The sequence below is a fragment of the Merops nubicus genome, unplaced genomic scaffold (genome assembly GCF_000691845.1).
Source record: "Merops nubicus isolate BGI_N331 unplaced genomic scaffold, ASM69184v1 scaffold11204, whole genome shotgun sequence".
NCBI lineage: Eukaryota > Metazoa > Chordata > Aves > Coraciiformes > Meropidae > Merops > Merops nubicus.
The window spans coordinates 1-25,068 of record NW_008604893.1 but is presented as its reverse complement, the minus strand read 5'-3'; the positions used below and the strand labels follow the sequence as shown (position 1 = coordinate 25,068).

Below are 25,068 nucleotides of genomic sequence, written 5' to 3'. Positions count from 1 at the left end.
AAATGTGCATTTATTTCCAGAAATGTTTTCTGTCTGCATTTTGTTACATTGCACGCTGGATTGCCAACATTAACCACGGGGGTTTAATAAACATTTAATTCCTACTTAGCTTTAATAAGCTGCTTTTTATTAAAAAATAGTATACATTTTCTATTTTATGCATTTGTCTTTCCTTAGGAGCATGCGTTTCTACGAGTTACAAGTTCCAGCCCTATTTCCTGTGCTGCAAAGCTCTCCCAGTGCGGGCCCCGCACTCCCAGCGTTCTCCCAACGGTGGCGCTGAAGCACAGATAAATTAACTTTTTGCAAAAGCCGAGATAAAAGATAGAGATACGGCCGAGTACACTTTACAGAATAAATACCCAACATACTTCTTGTCATCACCAAAACTGGCAGGTTTAGAGCCTTTATAGTAGCACTTGAATTAAAAAAAAAAAAGTTTCACCTCTATGCCTTCAGCATTTAAAAATAAGGATTTTATACTAGCAAGTGATTAATGCATACATATGCAAACTTTTTATAACTCTGATTTTTTAAATAACAGTCCTCTGGCCCTTGCAGAACAGGACATCGACAGTACCACTTCATGTAATGCTTCTTTCATATCCCAGAAGTGTACAACTCCAACTAAAGGAACTTAAAAAAATAAAATTAAATTAAATTCTTCATGATTCCTCTCTGGAGAGACTGAGATGGCATAACGAGGGTGACAACATAGTCTGATGAGCGTGACCAAAATGCAACCTGTTGCTGTTTTACCAATAATGCTTCATGAACAATTCTAGAAGTGTACAGAAAAAACTGACTTGTTCTTATTGGTTTTGCTGGTAATTTAGATTATTTATTTAAGGGATCAACACTTCTGTTGGGCAACACAAGCATCCAGGTATCACAGTTATCTCTACCACTGAATTCTGTAAGTGCCTTCTTTCCTGAAGTCATTTTCAGTGCATAAATAGTGAGACGATCCCTTAAATTTACATCAGAATTTGCAGGCAGAAGTTTAATTTGAAGCACTAAGTGACATCTGACATCACAAAACCAGAACAGCAACTGTCAGAACAGTGTCTCTCTTCCTCTTCCGAGTTTCATCCCCACACCTTTAATTTCATTCCCAGGGTTTCTTTTTGGCACTAGCAGTCTGAAACCACTTTATTTTGTCAATTTTGCCACCATTAGCATCCTGAGAGGTAGTGTGTCTTCTACCCATGTGTTCGGGGAGTTCATCATCTTCTCCCAGAGGGCAGTTTCATCTGAAGTAGAATCCATCCAGTCTACTGTAGTTCCATAACTTTTGCCTAGAAAAATGTCAGTTTTAAGAGAAACAATATTCAATATGCTGCAGAGTTGAGAGCAGACAATCAAATTTGCCTGTCTTCTGAAATGGTTTCACCTCCTCAGGTAGCTGACCTTGTACCTTGAAGATCTAGTCCTACATTTTTACACTCGAGCAATTCTGTCACATAAAATTAATGACAGTTTCAAATGGAAACTTCACAGTTTTTCTCCAGGCCTTTTTTTTCCTTGTTATCCTTAGTCTTGCTGTCACAATCCCAAGGAGAAAGACATATGGGTGATTAACATCTGAGAGAGTTTAAGAATAACACAGGATGCTTATTTTATGCTGAAATACAACCCCGGGTACTCTAAAATTGAGATTTATTATTCTGATGTGTATGTTAGGTTATTCTGGTAAAGAAAAGTAATTTTTTTCTTGTATTTGCTTGAAAAGACTCCAAAGGCATTCTCCTCTCAGACCAGAGAGGACAACGAAGGGGACAAGGGACAAGGAAAACATACAAATCTTCTGTCTGCACATCTTATACTGCCCTTATGTGAAAATCCTGTTTGCATTTGTACATTTTCCTATCCAGCATCTTCAGATCTTGTCTTGCATTCCTGATCTATCCTTATATCTCCACCCAGTATTGTTGTTACACCACATACCTAGTTTTTGCATGTGTGAGTATGTAGAATGTTATCACAATTTTGGAAGCAGGAATAGCATATTCTTCTACTTCAAACACTAGTAGATAGAATGTATAGCCAGACAAAGTTTTACTTCTAATATTTCTCCTTACTTGTCAGTCACCCTAATGCTCATAAAACTAATATTATTTATATTTAGGATCTGCAGAAGAATAGTTAAGTTACTGAGTGAAACTCCTCAGTAAATAAATAACTGAAAGGGTGTTCTTTGCAGAAGAACAGTAACAGAAATGAAGAGCGAAAAAGAAGGGCTGTATTTTGTAAATTAAGGATTAAGGTGTTAATTGCCCAGTACCTGTTCCAAGGCCTATCCTGAGACCCCCCAGAAAGTGGTTGGCAAGTTTGTTGTGATCCCAAACTGTGAGTTCTACACAGGCTTCTTTCAAATCTTCTGGTCTAAAGCCATCATAGACCATGGTGTGGTTGAATACTGGGTTTGTAGTTTTTGACACTGTTCTTGTTTTCTGGCGACTTTTTCTGCTAGTATCTGGAAGAATGGTACTTCAGAGAGAAAAAGCATTGTCAGTTTGCACTGGCACAACACAGCCTGCATTAAACATTCTGAACTGCCCAAACCTGCTGATTAACACTGTCTTGTGCATGTTAGGATGTGACTGAAGATGACACTTTAGCATCATGGAAATGCAGCCAGAGATCATATTCCCAGTCCCCAGTCCCTTCCAAGGAATACCAGCAGCATGTATCCACCCTTGTGCTTCAAAGGGTGAAAGGGAAGGGGAAGTCAGGTGGGGAGGAGGCACAGATGAGGTTATTTGCTGTGTTATCACTAATGACACTGAAACCTTTTTGTTGCTGCCAGAGATTTCCCAACCATCTTGTTAATCTTGTCTCTTCACATTTTTAGTCTGCATGTGGAAAGGAAGGAGGAAGAAATATAACTACTCTTCTCACTCCTGTTTCCTCCCACAAGCTGCTAAGCTAAAAGTAATTAGGTGTTTTTTAATTTGAATGTAGAAAAAAGAAGATAAGATTGGAAAGCAAAACAGTAGCATTCTGAGGCCCCCGTGTTTGATGACTTCAACAACAGTTCCTACCACTTAATAAAAGAGTTGAGCCTGTTGCCTCTCAGAAGAGGAAGGTCACGACATTCCTTCACCCAGATGTGGACCTCACCAGTAGACAGAGTCTTCTTTCCTGTAAAAATAGAACATCTGATTAACCTTTGTAGATCCCTTTTAAAGGTAATTTCTATGATACAGCAGCTCCTGACAGTTTGTAGAGGTGCTGTCTGTCCTTATCTCTCATTATGTCATATCTTAATTCAGCATTACTCTATCTTTGAAGCTGCAATCTTCACCCATCAAAGTACTGCAAGATCACATCATGTCTGTACTCCTACAATGACTTTTTTTGTTACAACTAAACAAATACATATCACTGGTCTTTTTCCAAGCCTCCTAGATAAAGTGATCAGCCTGTCTTCAGTCTCTGTGAAGTCAGCCTTTATTGCCACTTGCACTTTCAAATAAACTCCTTTTGTGCTCCTTTGATTCCTGTTGAGTGACTGGCTGGATTGGAGACTCGACCTGGCTTCACTGTTAGATCAGCCAGTCATCAGTTGCCAGGGAAGACTGAACCAAACAGATTGTACTGCTATAAATTGCTGCATTTTAAATACTTATTTCTATTTTCTACTTCTAAAATTGTTTGAATTTAGCGTGTTGCCATTGTTTATTTAGTAAATCCCAGTTCCTGCCTGATGATTTATAATTTCTGAAATTATAATGAGAAATCAAACTTTTTGTTACACATACAGACTGCATTACAAATCTAGAATTATAACAATGAGGTAATTTCTTCTGTAGTTACATCAAAACCAAAAGATCCTAAAGTGATCTTTGGATCCTAAACCAAGTTCATAACCAGAATGACTTAAAAAAAAAACAAAACAACACAAAAAATATCCACAAAAAAAAACACCAAACAAAAACAAAAAACCCCAGGCCTGACAAAGCCAAACGAAGCAGCAATGCATACCTCCAGCAGGGTGGGGGACATACTGGAGGGCTAGTCTCATCTCCCCTCTGTTTTCTAGGTTAAGAGCCATTGCTGAAGTCTGAAATTTAAGAAAAACAAAACAAACCACAAATCTCAAACCTTGCAGTTCATACACAGCTTACCATGCAAAATTTTCCACTGGAACAAGCTTGACTTCTACACGAGACCTTTTTTTCCCCCCCCCCCTTGTTTCCTTATCTGTTAGTCTTCCCTCAGTTTGAAGGACATGAGGGATTTTGGGGCACGTTTAACCACTTGACAGTGCCTCAGATACATAGGTCTTCCACTAAAGCAGAAAACCAGACCCAGGAGAGGCCAAAACGTTTGAGGGCGCATCTTTTCCACTGTTAGGCCCTTATTTAAAACTAGAACATACACGCTTTCAATCAGGAAACTTACTCTTTGTGCAACAGGAATTGCACTTTCATAAATTCATTTCTGTAAGAATGTTGTGTCTCATTTAATGCAATCTAAAAACCAACCTCAGCAAGAGTTATCTCTCAAAAAGGCAGAACAGTATGTCATTTCTTCAAAGAGTCATGGACCATCTGTAGATGGAGCATGGTTCCTGTTAATATTTGGTTCCATGTATCTGCCTACAACAGTTTCAAAATCAGTCGAATTAAACTAGTGCTAAGGACTACCATGATGTTCCTCTTTTGTTCTACAAATTATTAAGCTTTGGTTTGAGGAATGAACATACAAAGTAAATAGAAGCAGGGGATGGGGTGGGGTGTGTGTGGAGATAAAACCAGAATAAACCAGAACCTCTGGCAGTGGCTTAGCTAAAAGCTTAGATTTTGGCTGGAACCCATTAACAAATAAGAGGCATACAGACACAGAATCATTGTTATATTAAAATGTTGCTGCATTTGTTCCATATTCTCAAGAAGTTTACTTCATAGCTGAAGGAACTTGTTCCCTGGATATCTGTTGCAGCAACCTGAGGCAAGTGAAAAATACCTTGAAATTCCTACTCCTTAGACAATGAGGAAGTTTCTCCTACTATAATAGCTGCTATCTACTAGACTAACAGAAACCTCAGAACTGTATGTTCCATGTACCAGTGAAGAGATTTTTATAATTATAACCAACATAAAAACCACAGAACACATAAGACCAGGCCTAAGTAATGACTTGGTTTTGCACTTAGACAGTGGAAAATACAAACCAGCTAACCCACTCCTAGCAACCTACCCTTGGCTTGAGTGGAAACCAGTTGATCTGCTTGTTGGATTTATCATTCCAGTCCCAAGTTCCCAAATCCAGCTCCACTTCACCAAGGAAGCTATTCCTTCCAAAGGTGTCATTATGCCAGACAGAGATATTAAGGCTTTGGCTCTTTAGGAGACTCTTCTCAATTTTATACTGCCAGGAAGAAGAAATGAGAAGAAAAAAAAGCAATGAAAATAAGCTGGATTTTTATCAGTGCTGTGTCTGAAAGCCACAAGATTAGAAAAGAAATGTGTCAATGTGTCTGGGTTTATAATCCAATATCAGAACAAAACTCTCTTCATGTTCTACTTTTTATTTCAAGCATCTTAAGCTTATACTTAGCTTGTGTGTGTTTGTAAGAAGAACCATCAGTGTTCCCAATGCTGTATCCAAAAAGTGCTGTAGAGTCAAGCTACCAATGGAAGGACACAGGTGCTTCTGCAGAGCAGTTCAGCTCATCCCGACTGCTCTTTTGAAAGCATCCAGACCTGTGCTTAAAAGTTACGGTTCCTCATACTTCATGCATGCAGTATTTTTTATCTAATAATAGTTTGATAAATACCCGTAGTATTTCATTATAGACTGGATTAAAAGTTTTCTTTTTGACAGAGGTCTTCCTTTTGCCCAGCCTGTATTTCTCCGGAAGCAGGTAGGTCTTTACATACCTAAAATTTAGACAGGCTCATTAGAAAAGCAAAAACCCCACCCTTTCCAACTTCCCCTTCCAAATACACAAGCATTTCTTTATAAAGTGAAAGAAAGCCATTTAATTGGCCCTTACATTGTTCAGCTTGTCACATTTATGAAATGGAGCAGCAGTGGTGAATTATAGTTTCCAAAGTGGGACTTTAACCTCCTCCTACCAGGGAGAAATCTGCTGAAATGTCTCCTCAACACATATAAAAACTTAATATTTAATTATAGTATGTCTAGCTATCACATATTTTAAGTTCTAATCCTACTAAAAACTTATCCATTTGCAATCTGGAAAGCTGAATTTTAAAAGATAATTTTATATTCTTAAAAGTTTGAGTTTCCCATGTTAAAATAAGTACTAATTTATAGTGGGAATTCTATATTTAGCTCAGAGTGGAAACCACATAAAGCATGTTATAGCCTCTTCATTAATTTATTTGCTTCTTTACTCTAACAGGTTATAGGGCTTGGGAAAAAAACATTAGATTTCATTTTCACACTAAAAGACACTTTTCCCTTAGGAAATAAATACGTTCTCTGTACTTACGGGTCTGAACGCTGTCGCTTTACATCTGCCACTGCCAAGTCTTTGCACTGGCAAATAAAAATGTGGAGCTCCTTCAGCTCTTCTACATAGTCAATAGCAAACTGAATGTTCCCCTTCACATCGACATTGCCAAAGTCTGCACTGTAGATGCTCATTAAACTTCCGCTCACCTGTACCGCACAAGAGGAGAAAAATTTTCCAGGCATTGCATTTAACTGGATACTTAAACTGGATACTTAGAGTAGAAGTTACGCTCAGAATTCAGACAATAAAAAAATCTACTGTGTCCCTTCAGATGTAATAATGAAACATAATGGACACTACTATACAAGCTTCTCAGCAAGCAGATTAACAAAAGGAAGTTACTTGTAAATCAAAGGTGTTAGGTCAAGTTTTGTACAGAAAAAAAAAAAAAAAAAGAGAAGATGAATGTGTCTATTACATTGAAATAGAAGAGATAAAATGATAGGATGCTGTAGATCTGGAGATTGCCTGTGATCAGATCCTTGAAACATAGCTTAGATATCTCTTCAGCTGATCTTCTTTGCAGAAAGCAGAGCCTAAAAAGTTTAGGACAGCAGGCCTTCTGAAAATACTGACAAAGACTGGTGATAAAGACTATATGGCTGAATTACATACCTAAATTAAACACTGAAAATTAAACACTCTGTATGTAGAAAGAGAAGGATGTGCAATCTTTTTTTAATCTCAATGTCCTTCCCCAAAGTGCTACTTTTCCCCATAAAGTCCACATAAATTACTGACTTTTGGTTACCTAGCTCACCGGCTTAATTACACAGCACACACATAATGTCTCTTGCTTCCACTTATGTGTCCTCCATTTCTCCTTTCTAAGTGTTGTTTCTGTATAAATTGTCCCTATCACTTCCAGCTACAAATGTAAGCTCCTAGGTAAAAGCCATCTCTTTTAGAGAGTATGCTGCACAGTGGAGTCCTGAACAAGTTCTAATACATCACTAGAAAATGAAAAAAAGTAAAACTAATTTTATTTGGTTCAGGCAATTTCATGCAAGGGTTCACATAAGAGAGAGGGAAGGAAGGAGACAGATGCCAATGGAAGAAAGGTGAGAGGAATAAGAAGGGAGCCGAGACAACCCTGAAGAGATTAGCAAAAGCAAAATGCCATTAAAACAAGGCTTTGGTTTACATACAGAGGACAAGGAGGCCATGCCAGAAGAGCCACTAAGATTGGTTAGAGAGCTGGGACTCTTCTTGATTCTGCCAAAGGAATGACTGCTTTCTGATGCTGTATCTGTCTCTCTGTCATCACTCTACAAAAACATCACAGAAAGAAAGTCTGTGTAGGTCCTCTATAACCACAAGGAACATTTAAAAAAAAAAAAAAAAAACCAAAAACAAACCACACTCAGAAATTTAATGCAGATTGACTCAGTGAAAAGCTGAATTTAAATCCCCTTGTAGTGCAACATGAATAATTAATGTTTCTTTAATTAGGTCATTCACTTCAAAGTTGAAAGGGAATTTTTCTGATGGAAAGTCTACACTGAACATTTTTTAAAATCAGTAACACAACCACGTTTGGCCTTTGGTTTTAAATCTCAAATAGCAATGAGAAAGTACAAGGTTAACTTTATTGGGACAATTAAATTTAACTTCTGCACTTCACTGTCTCAGGCATAAACTTATGCAAGTGACAATGCCCAAGTCTCTTACCAGTCCCTTTCTGTCACACAGCAAACAGTGTCCCTTCTGTACCCTCTATCTTGAGGGCCACTGGCTGGAAGGCAGAGCAGCACTGGGTACAGTAAGTGGCTTCTGCAAAAAGCCTTCCTTGCAGGAGGGCGAGCAGGGCCCTGCTTTTCCAGCAGAGCGCTGCAGTTTCGGTGTCCCTGGTCGTCACCAGGCGATGTGCTCACAACCCTCTTCTGTCTCCAAGCCAGAATCACTGGCTTTACCTCCCACGTCTGCCTTGGCATCCTCCCGTGCAAGCTGCTACAGCAAGCACCAGCTCTCTCGTGTTGAACAGGGAGAAGGCTCATGAACCCATGAACAATTTACAAGGCTTCCCCTCGCCTTTATACAGCTTTGAACTGCTGTCACTGATCTAACTAAGATGCAAGATTCGCAAACAATTTCTACACACATTAAGAAAATGAATATTTATAGAAATAAATATCTAGCATATAAACATTTTGAATAGTCTTTGTAAAGATCCATCGACTGTAGTTTCTCTGTCTGAGTTTATACTGCTAAGTAACAGCAGGCCAGGTTTTTTCCTCAGTTCAGAGGCCAAATGTAAGGACCGACTAATGCCCATCCTATATGGGAAAAGGCTCCTTGAAAGAAAAATTGTTCTGGAGAGCTCTATTTGGGACTGTCCAAAATAAATCCAGGGAGTGAAGTAATAGTTGGGCAGTGCAGATAAATCATAGAATCATAGAATCCTTTAGGTTGGAAGGGACCTTCAAGATCATCAAGTCCAACCATTGAGCCATTAGGGCTCTAAAGTCCTCTGCTAAAACAGATCAGAATCTGTCAGGGTTGGAAGGGACCACAAGGATCACCCAGTTCCAATATTATATGGACTCTGAAATAGAGGAAAATCCTAAGCCTTCTCAGAGAAGAAGGATGTGTGGCTTCCCTAAGATCACTTCAGCTGCTGTCCACACAGTGGGTGAACAGAAGTGATACAGGACTGAACCCACTTCTGCATACTTTCATCCCTAGCCTTAATTTACTCAAAGCCTGCTCTCTGCTGGGAGCAGTAAAAGATCTTCTTGTGGAGTCTTGTGCAATGTCTGTGGAAGTGCAGAAGCAAGGAATCATTAAGCACTGAGGTGACTGCATGCCTCCAGAATACTTTACAACTGTGATTTTAATTATTTTTAAGTTAATTATAAATGTTAAATGAGGATATTGTTAACATTCACAAGTAGATAACCCTGGAATCTTTAGGCTGTTGCCTCTTTTAAGCAGAAGGAAAAGACACTGTTACTCTAAGAGATAGGTTTGTGTTTCTTCTTTAATTAGAAAGGATGTATCAGAATTCTTTTTAAAATAACTCCAGAACTGAACTAGCACATCAAAATAAGTGGTCATTCTATTGTGACTACGTGGTATCTACAATGCTTATTTCTAAGCTGTTATTCCTACCCAATTTATGTTATCCGTTCATTAGTTTCATGCTTCATATTGGCCAGATGGTACTTCAGTGATGATAAACTCCAAGGCAGAACCAGCACACAATATATGTACAACTGTTTTTATAGATATACACTCTGGTTTTGTGCGTATATACATATATAAAAACATGCACAGACACACACACACACGTGTGTGTGTGCATGCATAAATATGTCTTTCAATACATCCTGTGCTGTGAGCTTGATAGCTCAAGACAGTATTGGGACTAATCACAATTTTAAAACCAAATCTGGGGGGCAGAATAAACAGATTTGCGTGCTGACAACTTCGAATATCAATATAAGCTATCCCCAAACCCTTTCTACTGTGACCAGACTCACTACATATAGTACTTAGGCCTTCAAGTATTTGTCAAAGTGTTTCATTCAAAACAGTAAGTTTTTTGTGTGTAAATTTTTTAATTGGCTTCTTACAGAGGCTGTAACTGGTTTGCTTTAGATGCCCAGATATTAATTTCAGACTTGTTTGGTATCCCTCCTCTAATGCTTTGAAATGTTAATCTTTTGATGTATCCACGGTGCAACGTTAACACACTTAGAAAGCTTTTCTGTGCATTCTTCTCAGCAGAAGGGGCATTAGGGTGGTGTAATTTTTAGAGAATCTTTAACTAAAGAGATGTAATTCACTGACACTGGTTTTAAGTTCTGCACTTAAGCTAAGGTTAACCAAACCTGTATTGTCATATTCTGGTTACTTGAGACTTTAGGAGGAAGTAAGGTAAGATAGGGCACAGCCTATTTCTGATTCTGACCCTTCAGACCTTTTAGATGTGTTTTTAGAAAAATAGTCCAAAATATCAGTGCTTATGCTGCAGTTACATGCACATTTGCCATACAAATTCACATTCATACTATGGCACTTGAAAAAAAAAAAAAAAAAAACAAAACAAAACAGAAAACCAAAAAGAAACTATGTTGTCATCCAAGTTCAGCAGCAATGAGGCGTTTCCTGTTCTCCAGAGCTGCCTGATCCCTGTGACCGAGGGAGGTGACTCCTGGAGGCATTTATGGTAGGAGGCTCATGCTTGGTCTAAACACAGTCTCTACTCCCTTCACTATTTGGAGAGTCACAGACCAGGCAGTTCAAATTGCTTATCACTTTCAAACTCCAGTGTCATTTTAGGAGATTTGAATATGGCCTCGGAGCTTATTCCAAGACCTACATCATGAAAATGTTGATAATAATAACAACAACTAGACTTACAGTCTATTATTATTACAGGCACAGTATGTGGTTGGAAGTTCTGACATTTTACTTACACAGAATTAACAGCCTGCTACCTGAATATACAACCCTAAACAGAAGACCAAGCTAGTACCTCTCTGAGTAGTGTTACCAGATGGTGACTTTTACAGAATCACAGCATTGTGGGGGTTACAAGGGACCTCTGGATTTCATCTAATCCAATGTCTTTGCTAAAGCAGGGTCACCCAGAGCAGGTTGCACAGGAACATGTACAGGTGGGTTTTGAAAGTCTCCATGGAAGGAGACTCCACAACTTCTCTGGGCAGCCTGTTCCAGGGCTCCATCACCCTCACACAAACAAAGTTTCTCCTTATGTTTAGGTGGAACTTCTTGTGTTCCAATTTGTGTCCTTTGCCCCTTGTCCTGTCACTGAGTACCACTGAAAAGAGTCTGGCCCCAGCCTTTTGACATCCACCCTTTAGATATTTATGAGCATTGATAAGATCCCTCAGCCATCTCTTCTCCAGGCTAAACAGCCCCAGGTCTGTCAGCCTTTCCTTGTAAGAGAGATGATCCAGTCCCCACATCATCTTCATAGCCTCCACTAGACTCTCTCCAGGAGTTCCTTGTCTCTCTTGAACTGAGGAGCCAAGAACTGGACACAATACTCCAGATGTGGCCTCACTAGAGCAGAGTAGAGAAGGAAGGGAACCTCCCTCAACCATCAGGTTGAATTCTTAATGCACCCCAGGATACCATTGGCCTTTTTGTCCACAAAAGCACACCACTGGCTCATGGTTAGCTCACCGTCTACCAGAACTCCCAGGTCCTTCTCCACAGAACTGCTCTACAGCAGGCCAACCCCTAACCTATTGGTTATTCCTCCTCAGGTGCAGGACCTTACACCTGCCCTTGCTGAACTTCATTAGGTTTGCCCCCACCCAACTCCCCAGCCTGTCCAGGTCTCACTGAACACCAGTACAGCCTTCTGGTGTGTTAGCTGCTCCTCAACTCTTTATACCATCAGCAAACTTCCTGAGGGTACACTCCTTCCCCTCATCCAGGTTACCAATGAATATGCTGAACAAGACTGGACCCAGTATTGACCCCTGGGGAATATCAGGCCTCCCAAATGGTCTTCTATTGTTGTACACATTCATTTCAGATTTTAGGCTCTGAAGAAAATAAATGTATGTACATCTGTATGTTCTGAAGTTAGTTTAAGGCTAGAGATTGCCTTTGGGCAATAACAGCAAGCATCCACTATGCTTTAATCTCCCAGATAAAACAGGCTCTGTGTGGTGAGTTGTACAGTAAGAATAAACCTGTAGTTGCTGGACTAAAGCTTCTGAAGGGTTTAGTAGCCACAGATTGTTTAGGATCATCTCCTGATTGTTACAGCACAAACGCAGCTCCATGCCATGGTCCAGTAGTAAACTGACTTGGCAGATCCTGGAAAACACTACTTGGCACACAGAAAATGCCACAGTGATCAGAAGCTTTGGTTACAGTGTTTCCGGGGTGGAACTTACCTCCTCCTGTAGGAATGATGGTACCGACTTGCTCAGTCCTTTGAGTTTTTCAGGATTGGAGAACAGCTTATCAGGCTGCGAAGGCACTGCGGAAACTGAAGAGCAGCAATTCAAAAGGCTTCAGAAATGCATTCATACATCAAAACAGTGAGATCCCATGACAGGACGTGGTTAGAAACAAAGGACTTCAGGTGAAACACATGCACATGCACAACCAGTTTACAACCTGGATGCAAGGTTTGTCGTTGTGGGTTTTTTTCCCCCCTACAGAACTCAGAGAAACTATCATTAGGAAGGATAACCTACTTGGACATCTCTTATATCACTGACCAAAGAACTCTGTTTGGCAGGAGCAGAAATGTTTACACTGCTGGACATGATGGACAAGCCTGGGTGCTGCAAGCAAATTCTGATCAAATGTGAAGAAGAAAATATTTTCAGTTTACCTCCCAAATTTTCTTCCTAGAAGTGCACTAAACACACCACATTAGAATCATCATAAAGTTCTTAGTAAGATCTTAGTGTACAAGCCACACTCTGTTCTTATTTACTCAGTCTGACTAATTACAGTAGGAACATCTGTGTAAATCAGGCAGTTTTTTTAGACCTGAACAAGGAAGTTTCAGGTACTCCTAGTTAATGATAAGATGAATATGTCATTAACGGTGCACTTTTTTTGCAGCCCACCTCAGCTTTTGTAAACCTCTACTGAAGTTCACTTCTGTGCTCCCTCACTGTACAAAGCTTAACTGCACAAACTATCTTGCAAAAATCCAGTTAGCAGTAAGTTCATAATTCTCAGAATTTTCTACACTCCAACCTCACCTGTATTTAATAATGCACTAAAGCTTTTTATCCCATTGTGAAATACTGAATAATATCATATGACAATTATTTGGCAACAGTCAGCTACAGGGGCTTGTATATATTGCATAAAACGAAACACTGCAGGCATGATGGGATTGTTTGCAAGGCACGAGCAAAACTTTTGCAAAGCTTTTGCTGTTGAAGTTCAAATAGTGCTCAACATACCCGTTGTTGTCAGTACACAGTTAGATGCAGTTTCCCCATTGAGGAGGTATCTAGTTCAACTTGTTAGTTGTTAAAAAAGGATTTTTAATGTATTAGTTTAAATACTCATGGAGAAGTCTCTCCATTATCTGCTGGAAGAATCCTAATTACTCACTTCCTGCTGCATTTTCATTCCTCTCTTGATGCTGACCAGGTTTCGGACCTGCTCAGTGCAGTATTGACAACAGTCACTCAGCAGCACAAACAGCTTTGCAACGTTATAAACAGCAACATTATATTTTACATGTGGGGAGTTTTTGACTTCCCCAGACCCCTTACTTTTCTGTGTTTTGCATCAGTGTCCTCCTTTGAGGAGCTGAATCATAACAAAGGTAACATGAGTGTACAAGCTAAGCAAAGGAAAAAGATAAAGAGTATTTTCAAGAGAACTTGCCTCATTCTGTCTATACAGCTCTCAATTTGTCTGTTATTTTTTCAAAACTTTGCTCTTCATAAATTTAACTCTAGGGGCCCCCACCCTTTCCAGTTAAGTGTCTACATGTTCCTTATTGAATGTAAAACCTGCTTTCAGTAGAGGTCTCCATCTGAAAATAGAGGTAAGTCCATTCCTTAAGAATAAAACAACCCAACAGAACTCTACAAAAGCATATCAGCCATGTTGAAGTTGATCAAATCTAGAAGTGCAATACAATTCTTGGTTTAAAAAAAATCCTTCACTACTGAACAGAGGCCAGTTTAAAAACAATAAACTGCCATGCAGACAGAAAAGATATTTACCATCTTCAGCACTAAGAGCTAATTCTTCCTTTGGTTTATTATTTTTTCCTTTATCTGTGCAAGAAAAAAGTAACACAAAATTAGAAGTGTTGCTGTTCAGTATGATAAAATGGGTGGCAATGGTAATCAGATAATTAAAAATAATGAGGAGAAAAAAAAAAAACAACAAAAAAAACAGCAGAGCCGTGGGAATGGTTAAATTTAAGGGATGCTTTCTACTTAAAAGGCTACTTCAAGCAGCAGTCTCACGTTGATGCAGTTTCTATCAGTGTGCTGTTGCAACAGTGTTAGTGCATACCTGAAACCTAGAAACTAGTCAGGAGCAAGCAATAGCATTAAGTAGTATTAGAAGAGTTATTTGCCAACAAGAGCCAACATCTTTCAAAATCTACACCTCCACCCTTCAGTTCACAAATAAGTATAACTTAAGTTCAACTTCTGTCTTCCCCATTAGGCATGGGGCAAGCAGGAAAACACTCAGGGGGAGGGTGAAGGGAGACAGGAATAATAATTAAAATAATAATAATCCTAGGAGGCTACAGAGGTTCTTTCAGGAATAAATTTGAAGTACAATCTTGTCTCACTGCATTCTCTTAAAGTGAGTTTGGTATATTAACTGCTAGAATATACAGATGAAAGACTACTAAACAAAGATTTTTTAATTTTTTTTTTTCATACCTCCACTGTCTACTAATTTGACCCAAGCAAGCAGCCAGGAGACAATGGCCATTGTTGCTCATTACCAATTTGGGTGGTTGCCAATACTTTCACTGTTGAAAGACTATCCAAGAAACAATTGATCACCAATTAACACAGTGCATTTTTGGAAGATGTCTGCTTCATAGACCAGTGTTATTTCAAAATTAACACAAAGAACTGAAAACTAAACTGTATGAGAAAAGAATTCAGTTCAACAAGCTCTATACAGCTTATTGAGAAACAAATGACAAAAATTCTACTCGGCAAAGCTGTATGGAAGACCAGCATGAACACATTGCAGCCAAACTGGGGGTCATGGGAGACACACACAAGCTTTGTGCTCACTTGAAGTGGCTGACGGAATGTCCTCTAGACTTTTGGAAGGCATTTTCCTATCTGCACTCCTTTTCAAAGCCATCAAAACAGGGTTTAATTCTTCTTCTGAACCTGTTACAAGACAAAACACATGAACACTGCACACACAGACCTGCCACGTTCAGCAAGCCACTGAAAAACCAACCATGGATTTCTCATGAGAATTTATTTTGGATATTGGCAAAGAAAGTGAACATTCTATGAAAATACAAAGTCAATACAAAATAAAATAAATTTAAGTGTCTATTTGCTTTCTCTAAGTTCTCTCAGCCATCAGTAAAAAGAGGCAGGTTGGTTGATTTGCCTTGTGTAGTTATCTCTGTCTGTACTGAATAGTAAGAGGGTTTTGAGGAACTATGGCACTTTATTGTCTAAGAACAATATAGGATAAACTCAGACTTCAGCCATTTCCTATCTATCTTTCTATGAATCAACACAAAAATGTTAATAGCTTTAGTTTTTACGTTGTGTAAATTTGTCTGTTTTATTTTCTCCCCAGTGAAAGAAATTTTGTTTCGATATTTGAGTAACAACCACAGGAAAAACAACCAACCAACCAGCCACAGAGCTGTGGAGATATTTGGATCACTGAAATTAAAGAGTTCTCTCCAAGAGCAGAATCAAGACTCACCTAGCTCCTTCAAAAACCTTTAAGATCCTTCCTCATCCCTACCTCACTTTCCTCCCCATTAGCCAACCAACCAGGCCTTACAGTGTTGCTGTCTGCACTTACAGGTAAAAACAAATTATGTTTCATTTGTTTTGAGTTTTCACTGACTTCTGCTGTATTCTCACTTTCAATATAGGCTCAAAAGTAAATTGGCAGGCCCTGGGAACTTCACATATTTCTTGGATTCTCCAAGTGAGAAAAACATTCCCAGACTCTTGGGAAAAGATTACAAATGTTAAATTTTCCCCTCTACCTTAAGCTCTTCAATGACTATCACGCTCTATACATTGACTAGAGCTGCCATTCAACCAATTAATAAGAATCCTGGTAAAAAAGACCACTTCATTTATATGGCCACTTTGTACTGCAGCAGGCAGCAATGCTAAATGGAATAGCACAGAGTATTGGTTTCATATTTATATCCACTGATAAGTATTTACCTTTGAAGACTAGCTGATCAAACTAAGGAATGAACCCAGGCAGCCACTAATATTTTCTTTTCCTATTTTAAGCCAGGACATTTAGAAGAATATCAGATTTTGAGTGTTACAATGCTATTAATTTGAAGGAGATATCATAGGGGAGGAAGAAAAAGGTAAATCATGAAGACAGATGTGATTTATTCATGCTGCTAAACTTCCCTTTCCAAAGTGGAGTTTTGAAATGTAGTTTGTCAGTCAAACAGTTTCCAATTAGACTTAATTAGTTCTTCCTATCCTGCCCAAACAAAAATCCAAAGCATTCAATTAAGAAATAAGTATTACACAGACTTTTGGTTATCATATCTCAAGCTGACTACCAAAAAAAAAACCAAAAAAAGTAGCTTTGTTTAACAACCCAGCACCATGAATTTTAGAAATCAAACAGCTCACGAGTTGAACTCCCGGTTCCAGAGTGGGACCCAGAGTTTTCATCTGAAAACTCGGGCCCCAAATTTGAGCTGTCCCCTTCCTCTTCATTATTATCCTCATGCTGAGACATTAGGCAGAGTTGAGCTCCTTCTGGTGAGGGGAAGTTGCTCTCTTCTTTAAGTGGTGTGCTTGTTCTCCTGAATTTCAACACTGCTTTAAATTCTGAATTATTTTCAGAGTCATCCAAGGATGTGCTTTCGTCTCTCCTTCCCTTTTCGTTTATCTTGAAAGGCTTGTTGGCAATCGTATTATTCTCTCCTTCCAAGACAGGAGGATCAACTGGAGACATGTTTCTCTCTTTTATTTTATTAATAGCTCCATTTCTTTTGGGAAGATCAGAACCTTCGGTTTCACTTACTGCAAGATCATTTACTGAAGTCTTCATATTTGGTCCGGGAGCTCCCCGTTTGACAGCTATCTTCATCTGGGTATGACAGATACTTAAAGCATTATGTGGCTGTGGCATTGTCATGAATAAAGTCTCTTTTTGTGAGGGAAACGCATGATCCCCACACTTCTCTTGTTTCTGTAGCTCTTTGGATATTGGAGATGAAGCTTCAGATGCTTCTTGAAGAAGCTGTTCTAAAGAGCAACTGAATTTGCTGAATTTTGCGGTATTTGAAACAGAAGTTTTCTCTATTGTTTCTTGTACTTCTTGAGAAGGATCTCTCTCTCGTTGATGTGGAGCATATATATTTTGACTAGCCTGTATTTCACCTTGCATTTTCTTATCTATCTTTTCCGGCACAGAAGCTGGTGTTTCAGAGACCTCTTTCAGTAGCTTCTGCAATTTAACATCAAATACTTCACGTTCAGCCTTGGCCAGCACAGATTGTTCTATGTTCTCACTGATTTCCTGCAGCAACTCTCCACCATGCCCATAGGTCCTGTTTTTAACTTCCATCTCACCTGTCCTCTGTACTGTGCTGTCAGCATGCTTTGGTTTAAGAGGTGGTGCTTCAGAGGCCTCCTCCAGCAGCTTCTCTAATGCAGAACTCAAGCTGCTGACCTTGGATGGGGCAACAGATTTTTCTATGGTCTCACCAATTTCCCGTGGCAACTCTCCATCATGCTCACAGGTCCTGCTTTTAGCTTCCATCTCAGCAGTTCTCTGTACTGCACTGTTGGCACATTTTGGTTTGGGAGGTGGCATTTCAGAGGCCTCCTCCAGCAGCTTCTCTAAAGCAGAACTCAAGCTGCTGGCCTTGCCTAGGGCAATAGACTTTTCTATGGTCTCACTGACCTCTTCTGGCTGACCCGTGTCTTCTTGGCATGTTGATTCTACGTTACAATTAGTTTGTGATATACTTTTCATGTCATCAGATGTTTTCATTACCACACTTTTATATTCATAAGGTTGAGATGCAAAGGTTTCTCTGAGCAGGTTCTGGAAACCAGCTTGAGGCCTCTGAGAACCCTGAAGAGTATCATCCTTCTCTGCTGCCTGATGTCGCAGACAGAGAGGTTCAAATTCCTTGAATAGTTTCCTGAGGCCTTTTTCACTTTCATGCTTATCTAGTAGTGGCATATTCATTTTTCCTGTGCTTTTGCTTATTTCTTCTTTTTGATAAGCAGGAGAAATGTCATTGCTCTGTTCTACTGTTCTTTCAAAGACCCTGCACTGATCTGAGTGAAAAGTTGTGCCTTTCAAAATATTTTCTTTCAGGTTTAAGCTAGATGACATCTCAGAACCTTCCTTTTCTAAATTCTTTAGGCCTAATCTGAATACATCAGGCTCAGCTTTTGGTAGAACAACCTTATCCACAGTCTCTGCAACTTCCTCTTTAGGGAGATTGACATCTAATGGAGTATTCTTGTTCTCCACTTTTTCTATAGGTAAACAGAGCAAATCATCTGCTGACATCTCCTTTAAAGCATCTTTATTACCAGATGATCGGAACAACTGCAAGGAAACATGATGTTCTTTTGATGAAACAATACCTTTTTCTATATATTCTTCAACTTCTTGCTCTGGAAGTCTCATTTTTTCCTGGGGTTTTGAGATAACTGGTTTTCTGTCCAGCTGAACAGAGCCTGTATTTGTTGTGTGTGCAACACTCAGACTTTTCAGGGTAGGTGATCCTACAGGCACTTCACACACCACTAAATTTAATTTCTGTGGGTTTTCTCTCTCAGATGTTTGCATTTGCTGTGGAATTAATTCATGCTTGCTCATGGTATCTCTGATGTAATCTTCCTTTGATTTTCTTTCATAGGTTATTGAACTAGTATTAGTTGGCAAGGAAAAATCTCCCTTACCAACGCTATTCTGTAATTTAACTCCAGTATCCCAGAAGTTTCTCAGACTCTGGAACTGTGAAGGATCTGAAATTTGATTCCTGGACTTCTCATTCATTTTTTCTTTTAAAGACAAAATTTGGAAGCTGGGCTTCTGTTGGGAACAAGCAGCAGTTTTTCCTTTAGGTACTTCTTTCTCATCTTTCTCTTTGCTTTGTGGGAAAGCTGAACTAGCACCAACCCTTGGCTGCAAGGTACTGGCTTTTGGCAGTTCAGTATATTCATGAACTTCACCATCAGATGCGACTGTTCTTTCCGTTTTTCCGACTGCATGGCCTGGTCCAAGCTCAAAAGAGTTTTGATGTTTACTTCTTGAAGCTTGGCTTGCACAACTTAGTTCAGCACTTCTTAACATATTCTTGCTTTGATCATGCAACCCCCTAGGTAGGTGTACTGCAGTTGGTTTTATTCTGTTGCTTTCTCCAAGACCCTTCAATACACCAGCACCTGATGCATTAGTATTGATACTAACTTCTTTCTCTCCGTGACTGGGGACAGTTTTATCCCTTTCCCAGAATGCTCTGATCTCCTTTATTCTTCTTTTTTCTTGTGTTGCCCTCGACGATTCATATTTCTGAGCTGGTAGCTTGTGTTCTTGATGTTCCAAGAAATTTGATTTTTTATTTTGTTGCACGATTTCTTGACTACGTTCACTTTCTTCAACTCTTGCACATTCAGATTCAGTTAGTGATTTGTCATTTTGCTCCTCATTCTCTTCCCCTAGTTTAAGTTTTGTCTCTTTTATCAGCTGTGTATCTTCTGAAATAAATGATGTAGGTGAAATACCACTCTGCTGTTTCATCTTTCCAAATGGTAACTCTTTTCTAACTTCTGTTTCTCCATCCACACTAGGTCCACTGTGTTTTATAGGAAGAACTGCTGTTCTGGATGAGATGTCCTCTTCCTCTTTGGATTCCCTGCCTTGGGATCTGGCTGATACAGGTTTCCTATCTTCAGTATCTGAACTTCTTCTAAACCAATCTAAAACTTTTGATACTGATTCATCGTCCACTTTCATGAGTTCATCAGTAAGTTTGTCAGGCTTGAAAGTGGTTTTAGCATCTCGTTCCTCAACAAGATCAGGCTTACCTTGTTGAAGACTTGTAGAATTGGTATTTGACACCTCATGTGCTTCTGTCTTAGCAGAACGCTGATACTTGTCTAAAAAGTAAACAGACTTACAGTTAGGAATCAGACACATACTTGATTTATTTTGAAAAATCTTTCAGTTGTTTGTTTTTAAAAGTCAGCAGAGAAAAAGGGTTCTCTGTCCTTGAGATTTTGGAGAGAACCATACTGCAGATAATAGAGTAGAAAATAAATTTCTGCACTGAGATTTCCTACTGGAAGACTGATCATAATACTTTTGAAGATGCAGGCAGTTCAGATTGGCTATTCCCATTCTACAGGAAAAGGCTACACTGAAGGGTGGATCAGGTGGAAGGGAGACAGCTCAGCATATTTGTGTTTAGTCCCATGAGTAAACCCCCAAGTCATAATTTGATCACAATGAAGAACAGCTGACAGCAGTACAGCAAAAATTCTTCAGCTCCTGTGCAGATGGATCTGCCAGGCCCCACGACAGGCATTTTATGCAAATGCCATCACTTGAATGTTATCGTCTGCAACAAAGGTACCTATCCAGGCTCTGATCTGACTGTTAATTCTTGAGACCAGTGGAAGACATCTAAAAAATATTGACTACATTAGACCATTAAAAGACAAAAAAATGATTTAGAACTTAGTTCTGCAGTATGTAGCACATTCTTACTATTTCTGTTTCCTAGTTGTTAATTCTTAAATAAAAATGATCCAAATATTAATGAATACATACTATATGTTATTGCATTCTGTTCTTCACTCCTATTAGTAATTAGCTATTACTCTTACCATTAAAGTTTTTGTGTGACTTTGATTCATGGCTGGATTTATTTTCATGTGTCTCATTAATACCCAGTTGGTTATTACTATTTAGCAGGATACTGCTGGAGGTCTTCTGTGGAGCTTCAAGTTTCTTTGGAGTAACTGTCTTTGTCTGCAAGGTTTCATTAACCAGAAAGACTGACCTATCAGTGTCACGAGGGCTGGATGCTGATGTATCTTCTTGTAAGCCATCTACTCTTTTTATTTGTAAAGGTGATGAATAGCTTCCCAAAAGCTTTGCAGCAGAAATTTGCTTATTCCCAAATGATTCTGATCTAATAGCATCAGTTCCACTACTCTTTGTTTCATCAGATTCTAACAAATTAAACTCTCCTGTTTCTCCACCATGGTGTAGCTGTGGGCTTTGCACAGGTTCTCCTTTACTCGTGCTAGATGAGAATCTCACTTGTTTTAGCTTTTCCAGTGCAATTTGTGTGGAGTCTTCCATTTCTTCTGTAAGAGAATTCTTCTCAGCTTCTCCTTCAAAAATAGTTGCAGTAGGAATGCCATTCTTCTTCTGAACATCTAACATCTGGTTAACACGAACTTCTGAGTCAGTGGAACTGGAGCTTGAACTGCGCTTCAGAATGCCCCTGGGTGGTGCACCCACGCCATTAATCCTTTCAGTCCATTGGGCTGGGTTTGGAGCAAGGTCTTCTCTTTGTGACACAGGATCTGTTGCTTTGTGAATTAATTTTCTAGCTTTTGGGATAGGACGCTTAACTAGTCCTTTCTGTGATTCATCAGTGGATTCTACAGAAGGCTTCTTACATTTCTCCGTTTCATCAGTTTGTAAGTTTGGGTTAGGGTGGCTCTCTTCTGAGAGCGACAATATTTCTGTATAACATATAAGGAGAAATCATGAGCTTACATGACATTCATCTGCATAAACAGAGGAGTCTGACAGTGCAGATCTAGAATGCAGATCTTACATTGGTTTATTAAAAATCTCTGCAGTAAAACACAGGCAGCAATTCAACATAGATGTTGATTTCTTTTGTATGTAATAAGTTTTAGCAGATGAAAATCTTGCAGTTATTTCTTATTCCAGAAATATTAACTATTTGATGATTCCAAAGATAGACCACACATAAAATTTTTGATCAGCATTATTCCTGCAAGTGACAGAGTTTGCAGTGAAGGGCAGCTTTTGAATACACATACATCTCTTCAGGCTCAGAACATAAACAGCAACCTACAGAAATGGAAACAGGCTATTTCCATGTTAATGTGGAACAAGGTGAAATGCAGAAATGCTCTCCGGTAGGGAGGTGAATTTTTTAATTATTATTCCTAATGTCCAAGTCTTCCTTTCTCCTGTTAGCAAGCTTCATAACAGACAGGAGAGGAATTTCCATATCCAAGCCAGTGAATTATGACTTCAAATGCCTGTATTGTGATATATCATCACTCAGGAAAGGGAGGATTTGAAAATAAACAGGACTGAGTAAACAAAGGGGAAAAAATAAAGAGCAAAGGGAGTTGGGCTTCTTCTGTTGAGCCAATAGCAGCAATGACTGGAAGGTCATAAAGAGAGTTATGCTATGCCAAATTCAAGGAAATTTCTCTGCGCTCTTAGCAGCATTTGAAGACAAACAGCCATCTCAGATGGACTGCTTAATATTGTCTAGAACTGTGAGTAAAATAAAGGAATCAAAATCCACTTACTCATTTAAACAGCCATTTCCTGAGTAAATTCACATTTTACACGGGGTTTGAAATGAAGTAGTTGATACCTTCACGTAGTTAAGATAAAATACATTTTGATGTCTTACAAAAAGAGACAGTGAACGTAAAAATGATTTCCATAAAAACCTCCAAGAAATTCACAGTCATATGCTAAATAAGTATATTTACCCTTCTTTGACAGCTGAGGTAGAGTGGCTGGTCTGTTTTCTGATTCCCCACTGTTCAAGTTATCACCTGATGCAGTGGAATTAAATGGATTCCTCCTTTGCTAAAAAAGGAACGAACGCTATAATTGCAGTCAAATGGTTATATCAGTACAGTCTTGACAAAATAAAGTGCAGCAATTGCCTTGCTACACTGACAGCAAAGAGTCTGAAAGTATGCCTCTTAAATTGGATATGTGACAAAAAACCTAAACAAGGTGAACCAGGAAACTGTCAGATGTGCTAGTGATAGTCTCATCTTGTTCTTTGTGAAGTCACCACCAGCAGAGGTAAGCAACCACCTAAAGAAATTTGAAAATTTCAAGTTGTTGCAAGTTAAACAATTTTATCTCTAATTCTATGACTTTAGAGATATTGGAACATAGCAGGACAATTTTTCAGTGGTTGAAGAGGTTGGAAATAATGTCAAGCACAGACACCCACTGACTGTAGCCCTAACAGCACTTCAACAATGAACCATTAGTGGCTTCCATTATCTTCACAAAACCAAAAAATACTATTTGTATGCAACTTACTTTCTTCCTCAGATCTTTCGTATCTTTAGAACTGAAGTGAAGAAACACACAAAGTGTAAAAGATAAGTTCTGCCATGTTCAATACTAGTCATACCTTTACTGGTGAGATTGCTGCCTTCGTATGTCTTTCCTCTGGTTTGTCTAGCACAGATGTTGTTTTAGAACTGCAAAGAAAAAGCATGTAACAACTTCAGCAAACAAAACATTACTTTAAGCTATTTTGAAAAAGTAAAACAAAGATTAATTTATACATATTTGAATATAACCTCTTGGCACCTAAAGTTTTCTCTTTAGCCTGTTCTCATCAGATTTAGAAGTAAACCTTTTCCATTCTATAGCAAGGGGATATTCTTCATGCTTTGTTTCCTTGCAAGCATTTATTTGTTTGCTAAAGAATTCAATACAACTTCTACTTGGGATAGCAGAAACCAGATTTTTTATATCTTTTAGATTTTTGAGCAAGCTTTATGTAAATATAGGCCCTCTCCAAACAATGCCAGTGTTGCCTTCTCCATCCTTGTCCTGTATTTATACTTCTAGGACAGAAAAGAAAGTGGACGACAGTGCCAAAATCTGATAAAACTAGTTTTGCAAGGTGTCCAAGTCAGAAAAATCAGAGGAACCCCATCAACACTATAACAAAGATGTGACATGCCACAGACAACACCACATCCCCTCAGATGTACAGCTTATAAATTATTCTTTCAATTAAGATCTATAAAATCTGTGGTTTGATAGCATAAGTGAGGTTATTACTTGTGATCTGGACTTAGTATAGCCCAGGTAGGGAGAATTTAAAATGGCTAGGAGAGACAGTGCCCACATTATGTCAAGAAATATTTAACCTATTTGCAGAGTGATGCAATGAGTTTTTCCAAAACAATCAGATTTTTTTATAATTTGAGTTTAACTAAATATCTCAGACATGAAAAAGCATTTATTCTTTTGAAGATGGAAATTAGATGTGGATTTAAATATGATCTTCATAGAACAACCACATTGCGTATCTTAACTTTATATAGCAAATGCTGGCATTAACCAGGTTACATGCTTATGAGTTTTGAGGATAGGAAAAAGGTACAAGGCAGAAAAAACAAATGTCCTCCAGATAGGAAATATGACCTCAGGCTAGGAAGGCAAGCAACCCATGGTTTTTCCAATACAGATGTGCAAGGAGATTCCAATACTGAACACTGAATTGATATCAGCCCCATTTTACAAACAGGAAAACATCACTATGGAGAAGGTAAGATGACACAGTAATGGGCACCTTGAATGTAAGGCTAGGAAAAAAATACCAATTTTAATCTGAGTTATTAACTTCTACATCTCCTCCTCGCTCTTTGGTTCAACACTACCTTTAAGAAATATACCACCATGCATAGTGATACAAATGTAAGGTGTGAGCCGATCTTGTATTGGAAGCAATCTCACTCAAGAAAAAATAAACTGTTTTAACATATCAGCACTAACTGCAGCAGCTTCTTATATGCATCCACCAGGCATAACAGATTATTATTGTTCTTTTTATTCTCTGATCCTAAATAAGAAAAAAAAAATCTCAGTACCCATGGGTGTATCCCATC

The 25,068-nt window shown here is 38.8% G+C and overlaps 1 protein-coding gene across 1 annotated transcript; it reads right to left on the bottom strand.

Moving 5' to 3' along the window:
• Positions 1-972: 972 nt before the first annotated feature.
• LOC103771856 (synaptotagmin-like protein 2) lies at positions 973-23,646 on the bottom strand (the record flags this gene model as incomplete). The annotated part of the gene is made up of 16 exons (XM_008939173.1): positions 973-1,298; positions 2,285-2,490; positions 3,045-3,144; positions 3,988-4,066; positions 5,206-5,376; positions 5,786-5,888; positions 6,467-6,636; positions 7,639-7,758; positions 12,370-12,464; positions 13,556-13,603; positions 14,179-14,232; positions 15,223-15,324; positions 20,221-20,292; positions 21,022-21,891; positions 22,912-23,011; positions 23,577-23,646. Coding segments are annotated over 16 exons (2,506 nt in total), but the record flags the coding sequence as incomplete, so codon positions are not given.
• Positions 23,647-25,068: the final 1,422 nt, after the last annotated feature.